Source organism: Carassius gibelio, chromosome B19 (genome assembly GCF_023724105.1).
Source record: "Carassius gibelio isolate Cgi1373 ecotype wild population from Czech Republic chromosome B19, carGib1.2-hapl.c, whole genome shotgun sequence".
NCBI classification, from domain to species: domain Eukaryota; kingdom Metazoa; phylum Chordata; class Actinopteri; order Cypriniformes; family Cyprinidae; genus Carassius; species Carassius gibelio.
In genome coordinates, this window is record NC_068414.1 from 34,623,265 (window position 1) to 34,642,288 (window position 19,024).

A 19,024-nucleotide genomic window follows, 5' to 3' on the forward strand; every position below is an offset into this window, starting at 1 on the left:
TGGCCCCTAATCAGAGCACAGAGGTTAACAGGAAGTAGATGGCTTTGGGTCGTACAGGGACGAATCACCTCAGAGGATGGTCAGTGTGGGCATCTGACCTTTGAACTCCTGTCTTTGGGATTGTTTTGCATGTTTAATTGTGTCCTATAGGTTGAAAAGTCTGAGCGTTTAGTGATGGTGACGTTCAGTAGTTTGTGCTTGGTATGGTTGTATAATGTTGTTGAACGGCGTGCTCATCAAAGCTGCATGCATGTGATTGAAAGTATAGCTTAAGACATTTCTTTGAATCCCTGCACAGGGTTTTACATGAATACTGACTTATATTGCAAAAAGTAATGCAAACCGTTTAAAAGTTTTTAGTCTGTAAGATTAAGTCTCTTGTGTTCACCAAGGCTGCATTTATTTGATCAGAAATACAGTGAAAATAGTAATATCGGGAAATAATATTACAATTTAAAATAGCTGATTTCTATGGAAACTTGTTTTTGCCAAAGGATGAAAAATAAGGTAGTTATGTCACAACTCTTGCTTTTTTTCTTGTGATTCTGAAAAAAAAAAAAACGTTTTCAAGATGCAAACTCAGAAATGTGAGGTTTACACTCACAATTAGGAGAAGAAAGGTCCGGGAAATGAGATAAAACACAAAATTACCTTTTTTATTCTGTGGTGGGGGGAGGGGTTATTTTTTAAACAACAACAAAAAAAATACATTTAGAATTCTGAGAGAAAAAAAAATAGAATTGCAAGATATAAATATTTTTTGAAATTTAGAATTCTGTGTTAAATCACAATTTTGATTTTTGTTCTCCAAAGTCCACAATTGTCTTTATAGTTTTTTATTACTTTAAAAAATTTTAACAGGCTTGCATAAATTTCTATTGTAAAATACTGTAAACTGTAATTTATTCCAGTGATGCTCCGCTGTATTTTCAGCATCATTCCTCCAGTCTTCAGTGTCACATGATCTTCAGAAATCAGAATAATATGATGATTTACTGCTCAAGAAATATTTCTGATTATTATTAGTGTTGAAAACAGCTGCGCTGCTTAATTTTTTGTGCTATTTTTCAAGATTCTTTGATGAAACAGAAATCTTTTGTTACATTATAAGCCATTTAAAACAATTGAATGCATCCTTATAGAATAAAATTATTCATTTCTTTCAAAAAAAAAAAAAAAAGAAAATCTTTCAGATTTTTTTTCTGACCTCAAACTTTTGAGAGTTAGTGATAGTGCAACTGATTTTGCAAACACCATGAAAAAGTACATCTGAAAGCTCGCTTGCTTTTCCAGTAACTGGTCCATAATCAGATATTTTCTGCATATTTCGGCGTCTGGTTGCGAGGCTGATTTCGAGATGAGTTTGCAGAGGAAGGTGATACGCCTGACTCCATGATAAGACTGAAACCTCTTTCAAAGGAAACGTAAAAATAGGCCTGGTTTCCATCCAAGCACTGTTTTCACGGAATTTCCAGCACGGCCAAAAAACCGGGAGCCTCAGCGGGCCGGAATACCGCAAACCTCCAGGGAGAGTTTTCCTGAGCGCAGGGGTCTGCTCCGCCTCGGGCCGCTTCAGAGATCAGCACCAAACCCCTCTCAATAACTCAGGTAACAGCTTTTAAAAAGAGGCCCGTCCGGTACATTAGGGGGGATACAAAAACAACAGGAACGACACAAAGACAGGGGAAAAAAACGAGAAGAAAAACAGCCTGCTTTCTTGTCAATGGAATAATTTGTCTGCGCTGACAAGACGGTGTGCAGGGCCACTTCCTGCGGCTCCAGTTTCAGAGCGCAGATCAGAACGAGCAAAGATAGACATTAAAACACAAAACACCTCTCTGTGCCCCAAGAATTGGACAGTTTCAGACCTTACGTTTAGAGATGTTTAAACACTGCATACAAAACATGGAAAAACAATGTTTTTATGCATGAGCTGAAACATCAAACATGTTATGTACACCTCAGGGTTGCCAGATCTGTGCAACAAAACCATCCCAATCACGGTCAACTGTAACCCGAACACAGTAACAGTATAAAACGGTAGACAAACCGGTTTTAAATAACATTTCGAGGAAGGGTTGCCAGGTCTGAATGAACCCAATCACAGCCTAAACTAGACTAATTGCATTTCATGGCAAATTGGGTATCAAAATTACTTATTTGTATCTTTTATTGTGTTTTTTGTTCTGTTGTTGTCATTATTGTTGCACTGCGGAGCTTCTGTCACGAAAACTAATTCCTCGTATGTGTGAACATACCTGGCAATAAAGCTCATTCTGATTCTGATTCTGGAAATCACTCCAAAATTGGGATTCGCTTCAACCCCCAACCTACAGCAACAGTATGAGAGCAGCCCAGTTCCACGGGAAAACAGAGGACCTGGCAACACTGCTCCGAGGCCTCATTCCCAGCAGATTCCCGCTCAGATCGGGGGTGGAGGGGGATCATGAAGGTAGCGTTTGTTCCTTGCCCTGGTCAGGACCCTCACAGCCGAATGATTGACAGGTGTGAAGGGGGCGGGACGCTGAGAGCTGCTGATGTGCAGGCGACAGCTCTGTTTGTGTGAGGAAAGAGAACAGCGGGAGAGAGCAGCACTGTTAGACATCGGAACAAAACCGTAGTGTTAGTTTGAAGCATCAATGTTGAGTGTGTGTGTCAGCACGCAGCGTTTGTGCTCTAGACATTTGTTGTTGTTTTACACCTGCTGGACCATAAAACAGGTCAAAATAAAGAAATAATATGCCATACAGTAAAAATTACATATTTTCAGCTTTTTAAATTTATATAACAGATTAACACACACATGCAGTAAATATTCTAAAGTATATATTTATATTCATGTAATTTGTATTATATATAAATATATTTAATATATAAAATTAACATATTTTGCTTAAATATTTACATGCATGTGTGTGCATTTATACACACAGTACGACCAAAAGTTTGGAAACATTACTATTTTTAATGTTTTTGAAAGAAGTTTCTTCTGCTCGTCAAGCCTGCGTTTATTTGATCAAAAATACAGAAAGAAAATGTCATATTATTACAATTTAAAATAATTGTTTTAAAATGTATTATACTTTAAATTATCATTTATTTCTGTGATGCAAAGCTGAATTTTTAGGATAGAGAATATTTAAAGTATATTATTTTAGTAACATATATGTACTTAAAAATATATAAAGTAACTATTATTTTAAGTTGTAATAATATTTCACAATATTTCTGTTTTTTTCTGTATTTTTGATCAAATAAACGCAGGCTTGATGAGCAGAAGAAACTTCTTTCAAAAACATAAAATATAGTAATGTTTCCAAACTTTTCGTCTGTACTGTACATAATAAATAAACACAGTACATACACACATAATAAATGTAAAAAAAAAATTATTTTGAATGCGAATAATCACAATTAATTGTTTGACAGCACTAATATACACATCTTCTGATTGTTTAAATATATTACTTTCTCCAAATATATATATATATATTAAAAAATATATTATTATTATTTTTATTTTTTTACGAATACACTCTGAATTTTACCCACAATTAATTTTTTAGGATTGGAATATATTTTAGTATTTAAAAAAAATATATTTAGCTGTTTACAACATATAATATGTACATAAGTACATAAATTATTATTATTATTTTTTTTTTTACAGTAAAATTGCTATCTATCTTGGTATTAGACACATATTAAATTGTAAAGTTTGCTGCAGATCTTGCATTGCTGTGAGCTCTGTATGTGGTCAATAAGTGAGCTCAGATCAGAAGCATGTGGAAGTGGTCAGGAGCAGCTAAATAAAGCCTGGCAGGTGTACCTCCGTCCCGCAGGTGTTTGTGTAAGGAAGTTTGAGTCGGGCTGCGCTGAAAATGCCCTTTAATGACGTTACCCAACGTAAACATGCCGCCCGCTCTGCGTATTTTCCCTACGAATTAAAAACGTGTAAATCCTTCCTGCTAATTGCTTGGCAAATATTTTTGTGGTATTTTTCTAATAGCTCTTATTCATCATGTGTCCGAGAGACTAAATTACACTGTAATCTCGTCCAAGTGCTCCTGAAACTCAAAGCATCCTTTTCATTACGATCGGCCTTTTTTGTCAGCCGTCTTTAATTTTATTAATTAATCAACTTATGTGGGGTTCTGTAATTGCTTGTAACATTTTTCTGGCTTAACAGCCAAAGAAATGCATGTTGGGTTTTCCCGAGCGAGAGCCGCAGGACTGAAGGGTTACAGTGGTGCTAACTTCATCCTTGAACTACATGCATGATTGTGAAGTTACACACATTCACATTCATGTTTTTGCTTAATTATGAATACAATAATATTTCATTTCAATGTGAATTTAATGAAATTTTATCTTATGTTTGTTTAATTAGATTTTAAAGTTATCTTTTAGGGTAGAATTTTTCATTTTTTATTATTCATAAACTTTCTTTTGTCATCCCATCTTTAAGGTTTTTTTTAAATGGTAAATGCAATTATATTTTACTTTATAATATTGTAAAAAAAAAAAAAAAAAAAAAAAAAAAAATGAATAGATTATTTTATTGTATATTATGAATCTAGATGCCACAAATAAAGTGTGGCACATACAAAAGTGTGCAAAAAAAAATATTTTGGCACTGATGAAGGGTTAATCGCAGAAATGTTTTGCACATTTAATATCTTTGCACTTTATTTTTGTGGATAATAAATTCATATGAGCACTTTGGCCTATTTTTCCATTTGTGGATCTCATTTTTAATGATTGCATATTATTATAAATATAATTATATGACGTTTATTTTTTGTTCGATTAAAGTTTATTTGTAATTAATTGTAATTAATTTTGTGTTTTTAATTTAATTTTATTATTTAATTTTATTTATTATTTAATTTTAAATTTATCTTTTAGGGCTAGAATTTGTATTCTATATTTAAATTAATATTTAAATTCTTTTAGGGGTAGAATATAGTCATCTTATTTAATTTAATTTTAATTATAAATACATTTATATTTAATTTCAGTTTTATTTTATACATTTTAATTTTATTTAATAATAATAATTATTATTTAATATATAACTACAATAATATTACATTAGAATTTTTTTTTTTTAGCTATATTTGATCTTATTTTATCATATTTTAGAGGTAGGTTGTAATTGTTTTGTTTTTTAATGAATTTTTAGTAGTTAAATTTTTTTTTATTTCAACTAATTTTAATATTTTTTTAAAATAAATAAAATTATATTTAATTTCAATTTTATTATTTTGTTACACATTTTATTTGATTTTTGGTATCTATTTTAGTTTTTTGTCAACAAGTCGTCTTTTAGAGTTATTTTATTTTTATTATAAATAGAATAACATTTAATTTTAGTTTTATTTATTTAAAGTTACAAATGTTTATTTTATAATTTTTTGACAGAGTAGTATATTCTCACGAATCAGTCTTGCCAGTTGGAAGTGTGTGTGTGTGTGTGTGTGTGTGTATTTTCACCCTCCTCATCTGGTTTGATCTCTGCTCTCAGCCCACAGTGTGTTGTAATCACGTCGGGCTCCTGATGTGTGTATGTTTGATGCCCACTCAGCGGTCAGACCGGCGGTAGGTGGCGTCAATCGGGCGGCTGGCTTTCCATCTCAGCCTGAGTGAAATCCAGTGAATTTTAGGACTCCACAGGTCACAGTGGGACAAAATAAAAAGGAGGATTTCCCCTTTTTTAAAGCCAAATCTCTCTCTCTCTCTCTCTCTCTCTCTGTCGGAGCCGATATCTCAGTGTTGGTTTAAACCCTGCTACTGTGGAGGTTTGTGGTTGGTTGGCTGGCAGGTCCTGGACTCCTACAGCCAATGGAGACGCTTTTAATGTCCTCCAGATGAACATTGGAACTGATCCTTCACGTCTTACCTCATTACAGCTGCTAGATATCCCAGAATTCCTCAGTGCGTATGTCCAGAGAGCGGTTTTCACTATTGTTTAGCAGCAAACATATCTAAATCCAGATACATCTTGAGAATCAAAATGACTTTAAGTCTAATTTACTGAAAAAATAAAGTGATAATCAAAATGAAGTGAGTTTAATTATTTGAAATAATGCCTAACCCGATCAGTTTGGTCTCTCTCTCAGCGTCGGAGCCCAATCTGAAGGTGCGCTCCAGACTCAAGCAGAAGGTTTCTGAGAGACGAAGTGGACCGATACGCCGCAGAGACGGCAGCGTCCTCGTTACACCGCTGAAAAAACGATCTCATGAACTAACAGGTGAGCAAACGACCATCTACCTGACACCTGAAACACAGATTATTATATCAGACAACTACTGTATGTGAAGAGACAGACTCTCAGCCAATCAGGACTTACATCTGATGTTTGATAGACAGACCAATGAGCTTCAGTTGTGGGCGGAGCTTACAGTCAGTGTCAGAGCTAACCGCTGTTGTCTCTTTTTTAATACTTCCTGATCTCCTCCCCTCTAGATTCATCAGCCAATGAGAGCCCTGCAGGTTCTGGATCGAGCTCACCCATTGGCTTGTGCAACTATGAGAACGGAGCGTCATACACCACTCAAATCGAGGTACCAGATAACTCAGTTTAAGGGCTAATTAATTAAATTAATTAGTTAATTAAATTAATATTGTCGTTATACATCTTTACCAATATTTACCACTATCGTTCAAACAATTAGGTTTTACCCGATTGTCATCAAAAACTTTTTAATAATTTAAAATAGAATACAATTTAGTAGTATTTTAGTATTTTATTCACTTATTTATATATTTTGATAAATACAGGTAAGAATAAGTATATTGTTCTGTATTTAAATATGTTATGCGGAATGATAGCACAAGATTTTTTTAACTATTTATTGTTTGGATATTTCATTTTCACAAAAGTTATTTTTTATCTTTTGTAAATTTTATGTAATTCGGTCACCAAAATACTATTCCCCATATATGCACCCAAATTAAACAGGCGATTGTTGCCACTGAACAAAACCTCTATATAGCTTCTGTTATGACTAACCTGGTCACATGAGAAATGACTCAATTGTGGGCTGCAAGTACGACTAAAAATGTCTGATTGTCATGACACTGGTCATGGAAAATATCAAAGCAAAACAAATATTGCATAAGCATTTCTCTGAGTTGTTTTTGTGAAATATTTTGCATGTAAAGTCAGAATGATTCCTCTCTTAACGAACACGTCAGTAGTCTTCAGCACAGCAGCAGAATCCCAGTTTCATGCACTTGCGTGCAGTTTTGTTCCTTTGATCGCATTCTTGAGAACTGAAGCATACAGCCCACAAAACTAAAACCAAATAACACGGTCACGGTCCCACGTCTCATTACTCTTATCAGAGTATGGGGTGAAGGAGTCGGGCCCCCAATGTTTGGAGCTGAGAGTACACAGACCCCGTCACGGGGCACTCGTACCATCAGCCTGACAAACAAACACCGCCTTTAAAATCCCATCAGAACAGCAGTGCAGCATGTAGAAGAGTGTGTGTGTGTGTGTGTGTGTGCTGAACTAACTGTGACAGCTCTTTTCCGCTGTGGTTTTGGCTGTGCTGATGGCTGGGGAAGGGGTGAGGGGCTCTGGGATGGTGAGGTTTGTTTCTCCTGTGAAGTTCTGCTCAAGCATTTCCTCACAGGTCGTGGGCCAGAACGCTCCTCTGAGTTCACCCTCACAGTCCTACAGCATGAGACCTCACTGCTTCACGACCTGAAGATGACATCACATCATTAACACTCACACCGTTAACTGATACTGGCTGACATGCTGCAGAACATATGTCAATATCTAAATCTGTTCCTCCGAATGCTTGTGCAAGGTTATGTCACTGGGAGATCTACTTGTTCTCCTTCTTCAGAGGTTCTTGATCTCATGCTGTACTGTTGTTCTGTGTTTGTGTTATGTAAGCGCTGATGTAATGCTCTCTGTCTGTCTCTCCTCCAGCGCTGTGTGTCTCAGGCGGACGGGCACATGTCCCTGTTGAATCTCTACACATCCCCCTCTCTGCCAAACCTGGCGCTGGCTCTACACCCTGCTCACACACACATCTGTGTAAGTTCCTGACACATCGAACTCTACACAGACGAAAACAAAGACCAAAACATGAACAAGCGAAACATAAGTTTGCAAATGATGCCTCTAATGTCTCAAACTGTACTCAAGAGTTCACAAGATACACAAGTTTGCAATGAAAACTCAGAGATCTCACTTTGAGCTCAGATATTCTTCATTAAATACTGTAACCTGTTGCTTTCTGCGTTCAATATACAACTGTATGACAACTGTCAGCTCGTTCAAGAAAAGAAAAATCTGGAGACAAGGTCTCATGCACTTTGAAAGAGCAACCTCTGAGAAATATGAGGCCTGAAGACAAAAGCAGCATCACCGGCTCTTCTTCTGCTGCGCTACAGATATGAATAGATCTTGCAGAAAAAGCAAGGTATTTTTAGGAGACAGTGAGACATAGAGTCGCATCTATTTGTGGTGAAAGCACAAAATACTGTAAGAGGAATGTGTTCGGAGACAGCGCTTAGATGATCCTCTTTATAGAGCGCAGAGATGAGCAAGTCTAATTTTCTGCTCTCACTGAGTGCTTGTGTGGATTAATGGGGCTCGTGACCTCTGACCCGCGGGATCTTTAGCCCTTAGATAAACAGTCTCTCAGTTTAGGGTTTCAAGGCGTGAGTTTAGCATCTCGTTCATCACGGGCTGTTAAAAACTTAAAGAAATGCTGTCAGGAAAGAGCGTAACATGCCAGCAAATAAAAACACGGATCACTCTTACCGAATACTTTCAACACTTTCACATTTTAAAATAGCTGAATGACACACTAGGGAGCTCTAAACGGGGCTCGATAATAATGTGCAAATTATGGACGACGCCGGACGCGAACGCTGACTGGATGTGTTTTAAATAAGCACAGTTATTAATATTTCATATGCTGGTGTTATGCAAGTCTCGCTCATGCTTGAGTGGAAATTTGTGCAAAAATAGGAAAAGGTTGAATGTTAATAATGTTTGTGCGATCTGTCTGTGTCAGACGGGAACGGCGCTGAAGGATCGGAGCGCAGAAGGTCTCGCGGCCGCCGTGTCCCCCGTCTCAATGGAGGCTAAAGTGAGCCACGGACAGCAGGCGCTCCTGCAACACCTCCTGCTGAAGGAGCAGAGACAGCAGAGGATGAAGTCTCCTGGTGAGATGAGTGCTCTCTTAAAGAGACACACCAACATCAGACCAGAGTTACTATTGTTCACTCAAACTAAAACCACAAAAAACATTCTTTATTTGAAATAAAATGAAGTAAAGCAATACATGAATACTAATTCTATATATAATTATATATTATATATAATTATACTGAATATTATTATTTACACAGTATATCAATAATAGTAAAATAAAACTGAAGCAACTATTTTACGAACTATTATTGGAAAATAATACTGTGATTCTTTCCAAATCAGTGAAAAATAATAAACATTTTCCTTTTCATAACCTTTTTTTTCTTTTTTTATAACAGACTGGATCTGAATTTCAGTTTAGCGTGCTGTTTATTTTATGTAGATTTGTAATGTAAATAGTTAGCATCTTAAGTGCATTTAATGAAAATAAAACAAAAATAATCAGTACACAGTAAAAACATAAAATTGGTGCAAAATGGAGTGAATTGCTAAAAATGACAATTTTTTCTATTGTTTTTGTACACGTCTCAGAGGTGTAATTCACATGTCTCTCTCTCGGTCACAGGTAGTGTTCCTGTGCTCTCCTCGTCTCCTCTGGTGATGAAGGAGCGTGTGTCTGTGAGTTCTCGCAGCAGGTTACCGCGGCACCGACCCCTGAACCGGACGCAGTCAGCACCACTGCCACAGAGCACACTGGCTCAGCTCGTGCTGCAGCAACAACACCACAACTTCATCGAGAAACAGAAACAGCTTCACCAACACATCCACATCAGCCAGGTATCTCACCTCACTCACCTGACACATTCACTCATTCACCTGACACTCATTCACTCACTCACTAACCTGACACACGTTCACTCACTCACCTGACACTCGTTCATTCACTCACTCACCTGACACACGTTCATTCACTCACTCATCTGACACTCATTCACTCACTCACTCACTCACCTGACACACGTTCATTCACTCACTCATCTGACACTCGTTCATTCATTCACTCACTCATCTGACACTCGTTCATTCACTCACTCACTCATCTGACACTCATTCATTCACTCACTCACTCATCTGACACTCGTTCATTCACTCACTCATCTGTCACTCGTTCATTCACTCACTCACTCACCTGACACTCGTTCATTCACTCACTCACCTGACACTCGTTCATTCACTCACTCATCTGACACTCGTTCATTCACTCACTCATCTGACACTCGTTCATTCACTCACTCATCTGACACTCGTTCATTCACTCACTCATCTGACACTCGTTCATTCATTCACTCACTCATCTGACACTCGTTCATTCACTCACTCACTCATCTGACACTCATTCATTCACTCACTCACCTGACACTCGTTCATTCACTCACTCATCTGACACTCGTTCATTCACTCACTCACCTGACACTCGTTCATTCACTCACTCATCTGACACTCGTTCATTCACTCACTCACCTGACACTCGTTCATTCACTCACTCATCTGACACTCGTTCTTTCACTCACTCATCTGACACTCGTTCATTCACTCACTCATCTGACACTCGTTCATTCACTCACTCATCTGACACTCGTTCATTCACTCACTCATCTGACTCTCATTCATTTACTCACTCATCTGACACTCGTTCATTCACTCACTCATCTGTCACTCATTCATTCAGTCACTTATCTGTCACTCGTTCATTCACTCCCTCATCTAACATTCGTTCATTCACTCACTAATCTGACACATTTACTCACTCATCTGACACACTCGTTCATTCATTCACTCACCTGACACTCGTTCATTCACTCACTCACCTGACACTCGTTCATTCACTCACTCACCTGACACTCGTTCATTCACTCACTCACTCACCCGACACTCGTTCATTCACTCACTCACTCACCTGACACTCGTACATTCACTCACTCATCTGACACTCGTTCATTCACTCACTCATCTGAAACTCGTTCATTCACTTACTCATCTGACACTCGTTCATTCACTCACTCATCTGACATTCCTTCATTCACTCACTCACTCACCTGACACTCGTTCATTCACTCACTCACCTGACACTCGTTCATTCACTCACTCACCTGACACTCGTTCATTCACTCACTCATCTGACACTCGTTCATTCATTCACTCACTCATCTGACACTCGTTCATTCACTCACTCACTCATCTGACACTCATTCATTCACTCACTCACCTGACACTCGTTCATTCACTCACTCATCTGACACTCGTTCATTCACTCACTCACCTGACACTCGTTCATTCACTCATTCACCTGACACTCGTTCATTCACTCACTCATCTAACTCCTCTAACACTCATTCATTCACTCATCTAACATTATAAAAATATAAAATAAAATATTACAGTAATTCCCTTCCAGTTTCTATTCTATTCAATTCTATTCTATTCCATTCCATTCCATTCCCAGCAGGATGTTTTACTGTGGCTTTTAACACATTTAATTGTTAGACTTGCTTTCAAACATTCAAAATTTTTCCTTTATTTAAGACCTTTTAGAAAAAGTCTGGGTCTTAAAAAGCACTAAAACATCACATATTACACGAGAAACTTCATTTACACAAAAGAGGACAGCATAGAGCACTAGGATCATTTCATGGACGCTATTTCATCAAAACAAAAGGACCGTCATAATTTATCATTGTGTTATAGATTTACACTACATATCTGAAATGTACCATTAAAAAAAACCTTGTGATTTGTTTCTAATGTTTTTAGTAGACAACATACAGTTTAGGCCGCGATAGCCAACGACTGAAATGTACAAATATAAATTCCTTTTAAAAACATGAACACTGGATATTTTTTGTCTAATTCACACTGGAAACAGGGAAGGAGAGTGATGACATGATGATCGATGGTTTGAAGCATATAAATGTGTTTCAGAAGTGCTGAAGAACTGCAGCGTTTTCACCAGGCTCCACAGTGTGTGTGTGTGTGTGTGTGTGTGTGTTAACCTGTGTATCCTGCAGTGTGTCTGTGGTCCTCATAGGAGTTTTTAAGGGCTCTTTTCTCTTAAATGATGGTGTAAACTGATCTGACTGATGCCTCGTTGAGACAGGAAGTGATTTAATAGGAGAGGAAGTGAGTAAATCCCAGCAGGATGTTTTACTGAGGCTGCTTTTAACTCATTTAACATATAGACATAACATTTAGACATATTTGAAATTTTAGTTGTATTTAATTTGACTTTAGAAAATTTTTACAGTTTTCCTTACTCAATCCAAATTGCGCTGTAACTTTTTCATTCAATGGCCAATACACCCAGTTTTTTTCCTTTTAATAACACTTTGTTTTCTTTCTCTATTCAAATTCTCTCTCTCTCTCTCTCTCTCTCTCTCTCATTCATCTTCTCTTTTTCATTTCCTGAGGTCTAGTAGAGGATTTTGCAGTCAGACTCTGGCGGCACTTTAACACACACACACACACACACACGTATCCGCATATATAATTTACCCACTCTTTTTATTTCACACAGACCTTGTACAGCTCCAGAAGTACTTTCCAGAAACATTTTCTCCATATGAACCAAACAAACCAAACAATTAGGTTTTAAAAAGTCAGAAAATCGAACAAATAAATGAATTAATAAAGCCAAATGTGTATTTAACGCACTGAACTACTCATCCCATTCAGCTTTGTGAGTGATGTTATCAAATAAGCCATGATGCAAACTAAAAAAATGATTAACTTTTCTCTCTTTCTCTTGTGTTTGTTCTGTAGGTTCTGTCTCAGTCCATCGAGCAGCTGAGGAACCCCAGCACCCATCTAGAGGAGGAGGAGGAGGAGGAGGAGGAGGAAGAAGAGATCACGTCGCCCCCTGCTGGAGTCATACGCAGCTGCAGCTCCAGAAACTCTCCGAGCGAACCCGTGGCCGCCCTCGCAGGAGTCATCTGCCTCAAAACTGAGCCTGAGGACGGAGAGAGAGAGCAAGAGAGCTGGGACACACAGAGACACACAGGTGAAGAACAGGAGGAGAGTTCAGCGAAGATGAAGACAAGAGATGCTGAACACTGTCTGGAAGACATGACGGAAAGTGATGTTTGAAAAAGAGAAAGAAATGAAGAAAGCAAGGGCTGAATCTCACAAAACATGTCAAAAAAAAATGTTCAGGTCATATTTTATTGACTTAAATAAAGTTATTTGTTTTTAATAAAATTGTATAAAATATTACAAAGTATTTTTTAAAATATAGCTTTACAGTTTTTATGCATTGTGACTTTTTTATATTCTTAATTAAAATGCGTTTTTTAACTTGAAAGCAAAATGCTCAGATTCATTACGAAGACATTGGACGTTCTGTAATACTGCAACTTTTTTTAAAGCATACATTAATCATGGTGCAAAAACGGCACACATAATATAATATACATTTTGCATTACAAATGTAAAAAGATTTAATCAAAGTGTTGTGTAATTTACTGTAATACAGTAAAAAAAATTGTTTAAGCATTAATCAAAGTCTAATATTTAGAACAAATACTTGCATTGTACAATAAATACTACAAATAACATAACATAAATTTTATATTACATAATAAAAAAGAAATCATACTGTAATTTAATGTAATTTAGTAAAATGACTACATTTTATGTTTATCTAAGCATTAAAGACAGATATACAGAACAAATACTCAAATCATGCAAAAATACCGTAAAGAACATAACATTAATTTTGGGTTTCATATAATTTTTATAAAAACCTAAAAAGAAAAATGTTCAGATCCATTACGATGCTTAAACATTTGGTTAATTATTACTGTAATACAGTAAAAATAATAATAATTTTCTTTCATAAATTCAATTCAGATATGTAGAACAAATATTGCCATTGTCCAAAAACACTACAAATAATACAACCTTAAGATTTTTTCGCGGGGAAGGCATGTGTGATTATCATCATAGTGCAAAAGCAATCTTATCTAAGAAGTTCCCTATACTTTAAGCAGAACAAAGTTAAATGTGAGTGAAATGTGACCTGGACATTTATCTGAGGTTCAGCCGAAGAGAGCGATATAGCGAGTGGTAAGAAAGGATGAAAGTGAAGTGAAATACTGAAAGGAAAGAGAAAGTGGGCAGGAATGAGAGTGAACATGTGCTTGTCTGTCTTGTGTCCGTCCTCAGCCCTGTTAGTGTGACACTGTCCGTGACCTCTGACCTCTGTCTCTGCTGTGATCTCCACTCTCGGTTGTTGTTGTTGTTGTGTGTGAAGCTAAATAAAGAAAAGCGATGACCACAGAGCTTCATTTTACCCCCCACATTAAACCAACAGTAGCGCAGCAGCTGCTTTTCATGTGACCAGAGGAAATGATGCTAGCGAGCTTTTCTGCTGCTGTTTAAACTTCTGTCCGAAATTATGCTAAATACCGTGCTCACTGTTAAACTATGTTTTTTTTTTTTCTGGTGGTCAATGTCCAATGTCAATGTTGACTCACAATACAGTTTAGTGACGTACCTACAATTACGGAAAACACTTGTTGTTGCAATGAAAACAATTAGATCGCTCATTTCTCTTCACGATCACAGACAACAGCTCACATTAACATGGAAGAGATGGGATTTATCACTAAAAGACAATGATTGCTTTGCCCTGCTGTCATCCAGAGGCCGGATTCACCAAAAACTTTTTTAAGAAAGAAGTCAAGAAGTTCCTTAAGAGAACTCTAGAAGTTTGTAAGAATGCAATTCTTACAACTAACTTTATAAAGTTATTTATGATTATAAAGTTATAAAGTTATTTATGATGATTTTTAAGAACATTCTTTCCAGGAATTCAAACTTAATACATTTTTCTTTAGCAAAAAAAAAAAAAAAAAAAAAAGGTAAAAGATGAGAAGAAGAAGAAATGCTTTTGGGAATTTTTAAAATAATCATAACTTCATTCTTAAGTTAACCAGTCACAGAGATTATTTTCTTTTCTTAAGACTGTTAATGAATCCGGCCTTGGGTTTTCAGTGTTTGTTTACATGATGGGGTCTGTGTTTGTGACGTGTGCAGTCCAGACAGTCAGTGATTCACATGAATCAGTGATTCAGTCAGTAATGGATTCACATGATTCAGTGATTCACTCAGAGTTAGAGTACATTCACATGTTTCAGTAATTCAGTCAATGTTAGATTCACATGATTCAGTGAATCAGTGTTTCAGTCATTGTTACAGTACATTCACATGATTCAGTGATTCAGTCAAAGTCAGATTCATGATTCAGTGATTCAGTGTTTCTGTCATTGTTACAGTACATTCACATGATTCAGTGATTCAGTCAAAGTCAGATTCACGATTCAGTGATTCAGTGTATCAGTCATTGTTACAGTACATTCACATGATTCATTGATTCAGTCAAAGTCAGTTTCACAATTCAGTGATACACATGATTCAGTGTTTCAGTCAGTGTTACAGTACATTCACGTGATTCAGTGATTCAGTCAAAGTCAGATTCACGATTCAGTGATACACATGATTCAGTGTTTCAGTCAGTGTTACATTCACATGATTCAGTGAATCAGTCAAAGTCAGATTCATGATTCAGTGATACACATGATTCAGTGTTTCAGTCAGTGTTACAGTACATTCACGTGATTCAGTGAATCAGTCAAAGTCAGATTCACGAGTCAGTGATTCACATGATTCAGTGACTCACTCAGTGTTAGAGTACATTCACATGATTCAGTGATTCAGCCAAAGTCAGATTCACGACTCAGTGATTCAGATCAGTCAGTGTTGGTGTTTAGGTGTTTAATGTCTCATTAGTTCGTGAACAGAATCAGTATATTTGCTGTGAATCACCAATGGTGTCAATGCTAAAACTTTTTCTCCATGTGTTGTTTGTAGAAAAAACACTTATGTTTTCATCTTTGTAACATCTAAAGTTCAAGATTTCATCAGTTCACAACGAAGCCAGCACAGAGATGTATAAAGTTTTGTGAATATGCGTTATGATTTTGTGATCATACACTGTGTTAAAGGCCTGTGAGATGTACAGATGAATGAATTGTTTTCATTACTGAAACAGATGACTGATTCATTCTTAATCATGCGGTCATAAAAGTTCAATAAGAGCCTGTTTTTACTTCACTGCTCTGTAAATAACGTTTATTATCCACTGTTACGCTAGATTGAAACAATAACTGCATGAGAAACCTTGGGTCAAAGGTCATGTTTACGTTGACATAGTTTTCAAATAAAAGTTGTTTGTAAACTTCTGTAAAGCTCCTCAGACTCGTCTCATTATTGAAGGTAACTCGGAGGGAACAGGCCTGCGATCTCTCCGCTTTGACCTCGCTGTCTTTCCCTCACATTTTTCCCACAGCTCCTGACGTCTCGTGCTGATGTTGAGGGAGCGTTGCGTTAACCTCTTGTGCTCGGGCAGAGCTGTGGGATCAGGTTAACCCTTTGAAGTGTGCTTAAGGGAACCTGTGATCTTCTGGCTGCTATCAAGGGAATGTGTCTGACGCAGATATAGGACCATCACATCACAGACCTGCTTTTCTAAAGCTTCAATACATGTTAAGCTCCACTGACAGCATTTATGGCATAATATACAACACCTTGACCTTGCCTATAGAAATGAATACTTTTATTCAGCAAGGATGTATTTTAAAGTGATTAAAAGTGACAGTAGAAACATTTATAACTATTTGAATATCTGGAATCTGAGGGTGCAAAAAAAAAAATCCAAATATTGAGAAAATCACCTTTAAAGTTGTCCAAGTTTTAAATATGTCGTACACACTTCATCAAATTAATATTGATTTCCCAAGCAGTTACACAACCAGATGCTGTAAAGCGACTCCTTCCTTTGGTTTGCTTTCAGACATGCTCGACAAAGAAAGTGTCCCGTTTTCTGCCATGCGGCTCTTTTACACTTATTTTCTGGAAAACGCTGCGGTCAGACCTCAATTTGACATCGGCTCTCTATTTTCGCCAAGGGGCCATTTGGATCTCCACAACTAAAGGCAAACATCATTTATATATAGATTAGGAAATGCCTCAAAATAGAGGAATTATTCCACCCACCCCCAATTAGACCGCCGTCCACCTTCCTGCAGAGGTATGCCATTCATCTTGAGGCTCAGCAGGGTTTCAGAAAACAGGCCCACCTGCATCCGCAGCCAGCTGTGAAAGCAGACCCCAGCACCGCAGATTAAATGCTACATGGGCCACTTCGGTTTGCAGCTATTCTGGCGGTTACAGGTAGCATGTTAGGCCTTGCAGAACCCGTTTATGTTCACTTTGGTGCCAAATCTGAGTAGGAGAAACAGCAGTGAAACTGAGTTTCGGTGGTAAAGGTTTCAAAAGAGGGTTTTTGCAGTGATGCAACCATTTTGGGTTTCCCTGTTACCGTATGTTCAAAAACTGTTTCGGGGGTCATGCAGTTTGCCAAAGAATGGTGAAAAACACACACAAAAAAATGTGTAAAATCAGGAAATATTAGCTTTCAGAGACTAGAAAACATAAAATATGTAAGAAAATGAATAATTGTATTTATTTCTATTGTTAGGGGTAAATTTGTCACCCTTTTATGTTCAAAATTAGTTGCACAAGCAAAAGACACCTTTTTTTGCAATGGTTAATACTTGTAATGACTATTTGTGCACTGAGGTGCAAATTACTACAAGTATAAACAACTTGATTTGTAGTTAGTGTAAGATGTATTTATCGCTATTTGTACTTGGTTTTACTTCTTAAGGTATAATGGGTTTCTCACACTTCTTTTCAGTGCTGCAACAGTCTAGTAACTGAGATTTAAAAAAATAACTTTTGCCAAACTTTCTTGACTGTGAAACTCATCTAGATTAAGAAAAAGACTCAAGTGAGATTTTCTTGAATGATTCAGAAGACAGCAGTGAAAGCAGTGAGGGTCAATTTCACCTAAACACAAATGCTATTTCAAATTTGTACAGCTTTTCCATTAAAAGATGTCTCTGATGAAACTCTGCATGCACATTCATGAGCCTAAATAAGAAATATTCACCCAATTGCATGAAGAAATAAAGTATTTTAAGCAACGTGAAAGTCAAGAGTACATCAAACTGACCCCAACACAACAGGAAGGTTCACTCTTAAAAATCAAACTTCTTTAATCTTCTTAAGCTTTTGTGCATTGGAAATTTACCATATATGTTAAATGTTCTTCATATAACCATCAATGCCCCAAAAAAACAAAACAAAACATCATTTTTTTAATACGCTTCATGGATATATAAATAAATGATGAGCATTTTTCACTGTATTTTGTGAAATTAGCACAAAATACAGTGAAAATGCTCATCATTTATTTATATATCCATGAACCGCAGAGGCCCAAAAGTATGCAAAATATTTATCATGTGCAAAAGTGACATTTCATAAATGTGTAAACAACAGCTGAAGTGCTTGCAGTGTTTGGTTTCTAAACATCAGCTGAACATCGGTTTTCAGCAGTCAATAATTCACCTCACATCACGATCAACACAAGCCATGTTTATTGTATTTAAAGGGACAGTTCACCCCAGAATGAAAATTCTGTCATTAATTACTCACCCTCATGCAGTTACAAACACATAAGACCTTCGTTCAACGAGGTTTTCAACAATTCTTCTCGCAGAGTTACCGTCGTCTGCCATTTTGGACAGTAGCATGATGCATGTGTGTGTTTTCCCCAGATCGTAGCTAATCAATGTAATCAGCATTGTTTACATTTAGCAAGAACTGTTGAATAAATTGTTATTTTTGTTTTCTTTGCAAACAAAAAGTATTCTTGTAGCTTCGCAAATTTTGTTACTGATGTCCTTGCTATGTTTCTGTGTTTGGGAACATTTCAGTTG

The 19,024-nt window shown here is 36.8% G+C and overlaps 1 protein-coding gene across 5 annotated transcripts in view; it reads left to right on the plus strand.

Annotated features, from left to right (window-relative positions):
- The window catches only part of LOC127978835 (histone deacetylase 9-B-like), a 41,088-nt gene extending 24,668 nt beyond the window's left edge, over positions 1–16,420 (plus strand). For 4 of the 5 annotated variants that reach the window (XM_052583768.1, XM_052583769.1, XM_052583767.1 and 1 more), the window contains 6 exons: positions 6,123–6,254; positions 6,470–6,567; positions 7,950–8,057; positions 9,046–9,195; positions 9,744–9,962; positions 12,942–16,420. In XM_052583768.1, the coding sequence (XP_052439728.1) occupies positions 6,123–6,254; positions 6,470–6,567; positions 7,950–8,057; positions 9,046–9,195; positions 9,744–9,962; positions 12,942–13,265 (1,031 nt within the window). In that variant the 3' untranslated portion in view covers positions 13,266–16,420. Of the gene's footprint in view, positions 1–6,122; positions 6,255–6,469; positions 6,568–7,949; positions 8,058–9,045; positions 9,197–9,743; positions 9,963–12,941 lie in introns of all 5 variants that reach the window. The other variant, XM_052583766.1, reaches the window with a different exon arrangement.
- The last annotated feature ends 2,604 nt before the right edge of the window (positions 16,421–19,024 follow it).